Source organism: Mus pahari, chromosome 7, assembly GCF_900095145.1.
Source record: "Mus pahari chromosome 7, PAHARI_EIJ_v1.1, whole genome shotgun sequence".
NCBI lineage: Eukaryota > Metazoa > Chordata > Mammalia > Rodentia > Muridae > Mus > Mus pahari.
Genome location: NC_034596.1, coordinates 95,885,036 through 95,895,717, shown reverse-complemented (window position 1 = coordinate 95,895,717; position 10,682 = coordinate 95,885,036). Strand labels below are relative to the sequence as shown.

The window sequence follows — 10,682 nt, the reverse complement described above, 5'->3', positions numbered from 1 at the left end:
ATCTTCTGGGTATATACCTAGAAGAGGTATTGCTGGATCTGACAGTAGTACTATTTCCAGTTTTCTGAGGAACCACAAGACTGATTTCCATAGTGGTTGTATAAGCTTGCAATCCCACCAGCAATGGAGAAGTGTTCCTCTTTCTCCACATCCTCGCCAGCATCTGCTGTCCCCTGAATTTTTGATCTTCCTGCTCACTATTTGATTGTTGATTCTGTCTCTGGGAACCCCCAAGGTTAGTTGACACTGTTGGTCTTTCTGTAGAGTCCCCGTCCTCTTCGTTTTCCTCTATTCTTCCTGCAACTCTTCCACAAACCTCCTAAGCTCCATCTAGCATTTAGCTGTGGGGTTCTTCATCTCTTTTTATTGGTTGCTGTGTGAAGCCTCTCAGAGATAAGTTAGGCTAGGTTCCTGTCTGCAAGTGTAACAGAATTATCATTAGTAGTGTCAGGGATTGGTTCTTACTCATATGGTAGGACTCAAGTTGGGACAGTTATTGGTTGTCCATTCCCTCCATCTCTGCTCTATCTTTATCCCTGCACATCTTGTAAGTAGGACACATTTTGAGTAAAAGATTTTGTGGGATGGTTGCAGTCCTTAGCCCTGCACTGGGAATGCTGCCTGGCTGTAGTAAGTGGCTACTTAAGGATCCATATTCCTCACTGCTAGGAATTTTAGTGTCCTTATTTACATTTCAAATGTTATCCCCTTTCCTAGTTTCCCCTCTGAAAATCCCCTATCTCCTCCCCCTCTCACCATTCCCCTACCCACCCACTCCTGCTTCCTGGCCCTGGCATTCTTCTATACTGAGGCATAGAACCTTCACAGGACCAAGGGCCTCTCTTCCCATTGATGACCAACTAGCCCATCCTCAGCTACATATGCAGCTAGAGCCATGAGTCCCACTATGTGTTTTCTTTGGTTGATGGTTTAGTTCCAGGGAGCTCTGGGTGTACTGGTTAGTTCATATTGTTGTTCCTCCTATGGGGCTACAAACCCCTTCAGTTCCTTGGGTACTTTCTCTAGCTCCTTCTTTGGGGACCCTGTACTCCGTCCAATGGATGGCTGTGACCATCTATTTCTTTATTTCTTAGGCACTGACAGAGTCACTCAGGAGACAACTATATCAGGCTCCTGTCAGCAAGCTCTTGTTGGCATCCACAATAGTGTCAGGGTTTGGTAGCTGTTTTATGGGATGGATCCCCAGGTGGAGTACTATGCAGCTATTAAAAAAAATGAATTTATGAAATTCTTAGACAAATGAATGGATCTGGAGGATTATCATCCTAAGTGAGGTAAACCCATCACAAAAAAACATACATGATATGTACTCACTGATAGTGGATATTAGCCTAGAAGCTCAGAATACCCAAGATACAATTTACCATACACATGAAACTCAAGAAGAAGGAAGTATCCAAAGTGTGGATACTTCGTTCCTTCTTAGAAGGGGGAACAAAATACCCATGGAAGGAGTTACAGAGATGAAGTTCAGGGCAGAGACTGAAGGAATGACCATTCCAAAATCCATGGAATTTATCCTCAAAATATCTCATAACTTCTGGGTTTGGGTGTCAGTAGAAAATAATACTTTGAACATTTTTTACTCTAGCTTTTTATGTTAGAACTTTTGAAATATCTTCAAACTCTACTATGAACTGCCAGATGATGTTTTTTGTTTTTGTTTTTATGTACAGGTTTGCCAAGCAGAACTTGAACTGGGGACTTGTTTTCAAGCAGTAAATAGCAGGATTCAGGTGCAAATTCTTGAGGCACAATACCTTCCAAGTTCATCAACACCTTTGGCTTTGAGTAAGTGTATCAGTGGTTCAAAGAACATATAATGTGAAGATGTTTCGGTGGGGTAAGATGTAAAAGATAAGTGCATTAAGGTTTGTGTCCTCTGGATTCTCAGCTAGGGACTGTGTGATACATTGGTGAGCAATGCTTAGTTTACCAGGCCACTCTCTAGAGCTGAGTGTTTGAGAAGAACCCTATATCCACAGCTAAGAGTGGGAGGGGATTATCCTCCCACAGTAAAAGTATTTTCACTAAGAAAGATTAAAAACATATAAAACTGAGCATTCAATTTAAGAAGTTAGGAAAATAAGAAGCATTAGGAAAGCTGGAAGTAATAAATACATCAAGAAAAGACAATAAAACCAAAAGTTTTTTCTTTAAAGGGACCATCAAAATAGGAAATTTTGATCAGAGTTGGATGAAGCAAAAGTAGAGAAAACATGATTAGTATTCTGAATAGTGAAGATTATATAATTTTAAAATAAGAAGAAATTTGTAAGTCAGAAATTTAATAATAAGCAAGACAATCTTGTACCAACTATGCTAACTCATTTGCACATACATAGAAATTAAACGATGTCCTTAAAAATTCACTGAATAGGAAGAATCTGAAAAGAATAATAAACATGAAAAAGTCAAGAACTTGTAAAAAGCACTAAACCGTACTATGGAGATGGCTCAATTGGTAAAGTACTTTCTATACAAACGTTAGGACTTGAATTCTGATCCCTAGGGCCATATAAATAGTCAGATCACATTCCTTATCCTCTGACTCCCTACTTTCTAGCAGTTTACTGCCTTTTAGTCCCAGTTATATTAACTGACTCCTCACAGGAGCCAGACAACAGTTGTTGCTTAAGCTATAGTCATTTTTTATCACATTGAAAAGTGTGAAGTAACCCAATCACAAAAGAAGTCACTAGATATGCACTCACTGATAAGTGGATATTAGCCCAGAAACTTAGAATACCCAAGATAAAATTTACAAAACACAAGAAAACTAAAAAGCAGGAAGATCAACACGTGGATACTTCATTCCTCCTTAGAATAGGGAACAAAATACCCATAAAAGGAGTTACAGAGACAAAGTTTGGAGCTAAGATGAAAGGATGGACTATCCAGAGACTACCCCACCCAAGGATCCTCCCCATCATCAGTCACCAAACCCAGACACTACACATGCCAGAATGATTCTACTGAAGGGACCTTGATATAACGGCCTCTTGTGAGGCTATGCCAGTGCCTGACAAATACAGAAGTGGATGCACACAGTCAGCTATTGGATGGAACACAGGGCCCCCAATGGAGGAGCTAGAGAAAGTACCCAAGGAGCGGAAGGGGCCTGCAACCCTACAGGTGGAATAACAATATGAACTAACCAGTACCCCCAGAGCTCATGTCTCTAGCTGCATATGTAGCAGAAGATGGTGTATTCAGCCATCATTAGGAAGAGAGGCCCCTTGGTCTTGCAAACTTTATATGCCCCATAGAGGGGAATGCCAGGGCCAAGAAGTGGGAATGGGTGGGGAGGNGAACAGGGTGGGGGGACGGTATAGGGGACATTCGGGATAGCATTTGAAATATAAATGAAGAAAATAATCTAATAAAATAATTAAAAGGAAAAAAAAGAAAAGAAGAAAGGTGTGGTTAGGTGAAAAGATACGTTACCCACAATTTTATCCAAGGCAATTCCCTAGTTGATATTCAAGCTCCAAACTTCTTTAATATTCTTTTCTCCCTTTTGCTTTAAATAACAAAAGTTATTTTTTCAAAGCTCTAAAGACTGAATATTCCAATATTAAGAGCCAGCAGAGTTGATTTTGGGGGATCTTTACTATTTTTTTTTTATTTTCCTAAAGTTCATAATTGTTATGTTTGGTTATAGCTCATACAAACTATTTTATCATTGTCAAAGTGCTGATTCTCAAATTTACTTAAGAATATTTACTTGTTTTATTCTAGTGCACATACACTTATGGCATCACAAACAAAGAAATTTACCTAAAATTGTGAAATTGATACCTCTGAATATCCAGAGAGTTGACACTTTTCTTGTACTACTTTTCAGTGTCTTTTCCTTTGTTGATAATTGTTTATTCTGTTTGATGTCATTTAGACCAGATGAAATATTTAGTTCATTTGAGACCACAGCAATTATTTGTAAAGTGTGGCAAAAGTTTTATGTTCTATAGTCAAATAACAACCCAGAAGACCTTTGCAATAGATTATTCATAGGTTTACAATAATCAATATGTAGATAAAATCTTTAGATAGTATTTCACATAAAATTTTATAAACTATAGTTTCTTGTTTCCTAGGTTTTTTTGCGAAGGTAGGGATGTTTAGCTCAGGAGAGCTGATTTATAAGAAGAAGACACGCTTATTGAAGGCCTCCAGTGGAAGAGTAAAATGGGGAGAAACTATGATTTTTCCACTTATACACACTGAAAAAGAAATTGTTTTCCTTATTAAACTTTATAGTCGGAGCTCTGTAAGAAGAAAACATTTTGTAGGCCAGGTTAGTAGATGTTACCTTGAATTCTTCCTGATACATCTCTGTGTGTTACTATGAGGTTTATTAACAATGAAAAGAAGATAAAATTAAGAATGAATATAGGAAGATTCTTCAACATTCTAATTGCTTCAGAAAATCAGTATTGCTTCAGAATCAAATTTTGTCAGATGTTTTGCTTTAATATAAATAAGTAACATATCTGAGCAATCAAGCTTATTTTTTAAGCCTTCTGAACTTCTCACCTTTAAAAGGAGAAAAACCTAATTATGTAAATCACACTTAAAACTTTGAGTATCACATTCATTTTATTGTTTCATCTTTAACTTTTTATTTAAAATGAGCCTTTTATATTATATTATATAACATATTATTAATATATTATGTTATTATTATTTTAATATATTATTAATTTGGTTATAAAAGATTTTAATTTATGTAATATGTCAATTTTTAATGATTTTGCTATCATTTGGATAGTTAGTTCTACTGTGGATTAATTAAAATTCTGAGTAATTTGTATAGATCTTGATAACATTTACACCTATAAAATTCTTTTTTTTACATTTTCTTTTTTATATCTTTGATTTGTTGTAGCTGTTACTTAGCTTTTTGTCTTAATTACAGCTGTTTGTGCCACATTTAAATCTTGAGGTCTTTAACTGATGTAAAAGCTTTCACTTGACAAAAACCTGTTTTTAGTAGTCTAGGTGAGATTTTCAGATTGTGTGTATGATTTTTCAAAGATTCATATGAACTCTCATTTCATATAATTAGGCTGCTAATTTAAAGTGGTTCAGCTTTCTGTATTCTTATTTGCAGAGGAGTTTTAATTAAAGAATTCATGGAAATTTGATTTGAGAGATGATTTCCAGAATAATAACTCTGGAGAGCTTCTTCTCTGGGGGCCTCAGGGGTCAGCCACTGTAAGGGAATCATATGTGGGACAAAGTTCTCCCAGTCTATCAACCTAAATACTTTTAATGTTACCTGTGTTGTGTATTAGATTCTATGTAAGATGTTGTTTGAAGGAAAGTTTTTTTTAGACCAAAATAGAAAAAAAAATTGAAAACTAGTGACTTACTCAAATCTATTAGAAGAATTAGAAACTTGGTTGCAGGTAAGTTAATTCCAAGATTATAGCATTGTTAGTGTTATAGCCAAGACAAAGATTCAAGTTTTTTTCAGTTGTGTGTCCACCTTGTCTCCATGTTATAAATCCATTGTGATGTCTTGTGTTTTCATAATACTAAAAATTTCTCCATATCATTCACATGTATTATCTATAGTTATAGAAGTGATAGGAATGATTAAATTGTTATGGATTAAGAATGACCATTTATTAGATTTTAATTAAAATTATAGTTTCATTTAATGTAAAAAGGAGCTCAAATGTACATTTCTTCTATGTTAAAGTCATTGTCTCAGTTTAGAAATCTTGGCAACAACATTTTTGAGCAATAATGATGAATTTCCTTTGAGCTCCTAGATTAATTGAACAAGAAAGAATATTCAAGGTGATTTTTAGAATAATATTTCATTTTTAATTCTTAAGTTGAATTGGGTCACATAATCCAGAATGGTTCAACAGTTTAAGTATTTTAACATTTATTGCTTCTCAGCCTTTTAGCTAAGATCAAGTGAAGTGTTTTAACATTTAAGGATCAAATCATCAACCAAACTTTGAAAAACGTGGAATGATATTAATTTAAAGATATGCTATCCAAGCTTGTCCATATCTCTTAACAGTGAAAATACTTATTTAAACACAGTTACGAATATTTAACAAGTTGAATAGTTTTACTGTTCCTTTTCAGCTCTGGATAAGTGAAGACAGTAATAATATTGAAGCAGTGAATCAATGGAAAGAGACAATTACAAATCCGGAAAAGGTTGTTATCAAGTGGCACAAGTTAAATCCATCTTGAAGACTTTGGGCATTAATTTACTGAAGAGACAGCTTGACATTCTTTTAGAAGAAACATAATTTTTAAAATTTGTAATGAGTTCTTTCAGGTACACAAAGTGAATGAAATGTTTTAAAATGGTGCCAAAATATGATAAAAGGGTAGTAGTATGAATTATACAATCTATAAAACTATCAATCCTAGATAAGTATCTTTTTTTTAAGTGCTAATAGACATGTACAAGACTTTACCACTTTTCCAGTGCTAGACATGATTAATTAGATCTTGGTTATACTGTTTATAACTTTATATATATTATTCTCACAGCAAAAATGAATAGAACCATTCCGTTACTTTTTTCCTGTATATGAAGAAAATTGGTACCCTGTACTTACAATTTATGTTATTGCATAGCCATTTTATAAACTGCTTATTTCTTGGAGAATTAGAGAGTTACTTACATTTTTCAAAGAATGAATAAAGCTTGGATCTAGCAGGATTGCTTGGTGGGAAAGGAGCTTGTCCCTACACTGACAAATTGAGTTCCATCCCTGCGATGCAATATGATGGAAGGAGAGAACCAATTCCTTCATATTGTTCATTGTCATTCACAGGTAGACCATCAAAACACACACACACACACACACACACACACACACACTCACACACACAAATACACAAATAAATAAATGAATAAATAAGTAAAAAGATTAAATGAAGTTAAACTTAAAGTCAATTTTGCTGTCTTTCTCATTTTTAACCTTTTTTGTAGTTAAAACATTTCACATTTGGATAACTTAATTTAGCAAAATTAAATTAGCTTAAATAGCAAATTTAGTATTTTATGCTCATTAGTTCTTTGTTTCAATTTTGATGTAAATACTTGTTCTATAATCCACAATGTTAAAGTATTTTCCCACTTTGATAACCATACCAGGTAACAATGTATAGGATGCAAATATGTTTCTACTATAGGCTTATTTCAGGTACATATTAGAACTTAGCATATGAAGATTATTTCTGCTTGGATGGGCATAAGAGTGTGGCTAAAACAAAATAATTTTATGAAGAAGCAAGCAACAGTTTCTAATCTTACTTTATTTTTACCAATAAGTAAATAATGAATCTATGTTCCTGACCCTTGTCTCTCCATCTCCCTTATCCTGCCTGCCTGCCTCTCTCTCCCTCCCTCTCTCTCTCTCTCTCTCTCTCTCTCTCTCTCTCTCTCTCTCTCTNCTCTCTCTCTCTCTCTCTCTCTCTCTCTCTCTCTCTCTCTCTCTCTCTCTCTCTTTGTTCCACACATTTTAGGCCAGAGGAGTAACTCATTATAATGTAGGAATAACCTCTTAAACCCTAGTTCTTTTATAATATAATGGATGAAGGAGGCTTTATTTTTAAAAACTAGAATTTTATTTTCACTGTTTTTTAATGTTTTATTACTTTTAATTCCTAAAGTTAATATATGTAATTTATGTAATTCTGTTATAATGATCTAATTATTAATTTTAAGCATAGGTGTAATATAAATTTGAGGAAAATATATGCTTTCTTGATTCCCAGGCTCCTAGACATCTTAGATATGTCAATACAGAGAAAACTTGATTTAAAAGAACTTTCAGGTAGGAAAGTATTAGTAGGTGAAGATTTCTAGTGTTTTAATCACTTTTTACTTAAGCATATTTTAGCTGAAGATGTATTGAATATAAACGTATATATTTATTGTGTCCTTGAAATTGTTATATGAAAATGTAGATGCAAACACTGTTGTGTTAATAGGCATTCTTGGAGGGAAAAACAATTAGGAGCCAATAACAATATCTCAAGTAGTATGCAAAAATTATTTCCTTTTGTATTTGCTTAGGCTCTTCTTGACCTATACTTACTTGTAACAAGGAAAAGGGAACCAAAATGATGCTGGGAATGCTGGTGGAAATCAAATAAACTTCACAACAGGAGGGAGATTATTCACTTAAATCAATTAAACTATATCACTATATGTGTGTGTGTGTGTGTGTGTGTGTGTGTGTAAATATATATGTGTGTACATATATAGAGATACATATGTGATTTTATATATATATATATATCACAGAAAGTTACCGACCATGTTAAAATATCACTATTTGTCATTGATTTAGTTTTACACAATACTATTCTCCAATAACATTTCTTCTTTCTCCATTTCTTTCATTTCTTTTCTCTCTCTCTTTTTTTTTAAATAAATTGGCATACTTGTTTACTTCTCAGGTTTTGCAAACATCCTTAATATGTTGGTATGGTAAATGCATTTCAATTCAAATAGCAACTACAAGTTGATATGCAGAAGAACAGAAGTAATATGGTCTGGAATTAATTTGCTCAATTGCATACAAGCAATATGCTATGTATGAAAAGATTACCAAATTACAGGTATTAAATACTAAATGATTTAACAGTTTATAATGATTTATTCTATTTAACAATCTAGAAAGTTTGAAGCCATTAGAAACTCCAGTGGCAAGTTCAGGTGCAGTTGGGAGTTCAGGAATCTCAATGGAGCTATTAGTGTAGCAGACCTTGTGGGTAAATTATATGCATCTTTCAATAGCAAATGTGAAGGACTCTCTAAAATTGACCTCATTGACTTCATTCTCCACAAACTGTCCTGGCCCACTCAGCATATCCTTTATTTTTCCATGATATTAATGAATATCTGGTTTTGTTTTTTTTTTTTGTAATAAATCCATGACCTCCTGAAGGTTTTAACTTGGTATACACAGCATTAAGGTTTTCACAGCCACCGTAAGTATTTTCTCCTCCATCCATTATGTTATTATAAGCTACTACTTTAATGCCATAGGAACTTTCTTAGTTTTTCCTACACATTCTGGGACACTGGCACAAATAACTTCTGCCAGATTATAGCTGCTTTGTGCAACAGGAAGGAGATCAGTCAACAATGGATTTATAAACTCTCCGATAACACAGAAAGTTACATCCCTTGTCAAAAAATGGCCTTATTACTTGGTCCTTATTTAGTTTTGCATGAATTTTTAAAGCAGGAATCATAAATGGCCCAAGTATATTATTTCAAATTCTTACCTAACTGTTGAGAAGAAATCATTGTGATTTTTGAACCCACATAATTATGGTTTTAAAAACAAACTAACCTGAATTTGTTTGAATATAGTTTTTCAACTTTCTCTGATACTAATAAACTCATCAGCCATTTGGAAACTGCTTTCCAGAAAAAATTCTCATTGCTTTTATGTTCATATATTTGTACATGTATAAAAGATTTCAGAAACTTGAAATAAATTTATACCATTCTTAATAAGGATATTAATGGATATTTCAAGTGCCTGTCTTTGCAATGTTTGGGAATTTATTTAGTGTCACTTCAGGGCATATCAAATCAATAAAATGTCCATGTCCGTGATGACTAGGAAGATGTTCTATTTTCTTTCTCTTGCTGCATAACCTGTCTTATGTAGAACTAAATTTCAAATGTGAACAGTTTTAGCTGAACCACTGACTTAAAATAATTATGAACGGGCTGGTGAGATGGCTCAGTGGTTAAGAGCACCCGACTGCTCTCCTGAAGGTCCAGAGTTCAGATCCCAGCAACCACATGGTGGCTCATAACCATCCGTAAAAAGATCTGACGCCCTCTTCTGGAGTGTCTGAAGACAGCTACAGTATACTTACATATAATAAATAAATAAATCTTAAAAAAAATAATTATGAACTATGAAATATAGAACTGAGGTGTCTGTCTCATCTGAAATGAAATGGGAGCATTTTCATGTGACCTCTACTATACTACTAGTATCCCACATTCATGTGACTTTTACTCACGTGCCTTTCTGACATTTTTTGTCTTTTGTGAACTCTTGATTTAGCTACTTTCCAGCTTTTAGACTTTAAGCATACTGTCTCTTCTGCATAGACTTTCCTTCTCTATTTTTTGTTCTTCATCCATGGGAACTTTCATAACTTACATATGGAAATATTCCCTCATACCTCTGGAACAAAACATTTATGTTTTACTGTGCTGTGTTGTTTTCTACCCTTTTAAAAAAATTTTATTATTATTATTTTCTTTATTTACATTTCAAATGCTATCCCGAAAGATCCCTATACCCCACCCCCGCCCCTGCTCCCCTACCCACCCACTCCCACTACATCTGCTTGTGGACGTTGTACATCGTGGTGCGGAGCCTAGTGCGCACCACGATGTACAACGTCCACAAGCAGTGTTTTGTTCCTTATTCTAAGGAGGAATGAAGTATCCACACGATGGTCATCCTTGGTTTTCTTGTGTTTTGCATAATGTGTCTTGGGTATTCTAACCTTCTGGGCTAATATCCACTTATCAGTGAGTGCATATCTAGTGACTTCTTTTGTGATTGGGTTACCTCACTAAGGATGATATCCTCCAGATACATCCATTTGCCCAAGAATTTCATAAATTCATTGTTTTT

The 10,682-nt window shown here is 34.3% G+C and overlaps 1 protein-coding gene and 1 pseudogene across 2 annotated transcripts in view; one reads left to right on the top strand and one right to left on the bottom strand.

The window, feature by feature from the left end:
- The window catches only part of Tc2n (tandem C2 domains, nuclear), a 71,675-nt gene extending 64,804 nt beyond the window's left edge, over nt 1-6,871 (top strand). For both annotated transcript variants that reach the window (XM_021202468.2, XM_029540931.1), the window contains 3 exons: nt 1,698-1,812; nt 4,119-4,318; nt 6,130-6,871. In XM_021202468.2, coding sequence (XP_021058127.1) covers nt 1,698-1,812; nt 4,119-4,318; nt 6,130-6,240 — 426 coding nt within the window. In that variant the 3' untranslated portion in view covers nt 6,241-6,871. The remainder of the gene's footprint in view (nt 1-1,697; nt 1,813-4,118; nt 4,319-6,129) is intronic.
- Nucleotides 6,872-8,674: 1,803 nt separating this feature from the next.
- LOC110324845 lies at nt 8,675-9,024 on the bottom strand (annotated as a pseudogene).
- Between the last annotated feature and the right edge of the window lie 1,658 nt (nt 9,025-10,682).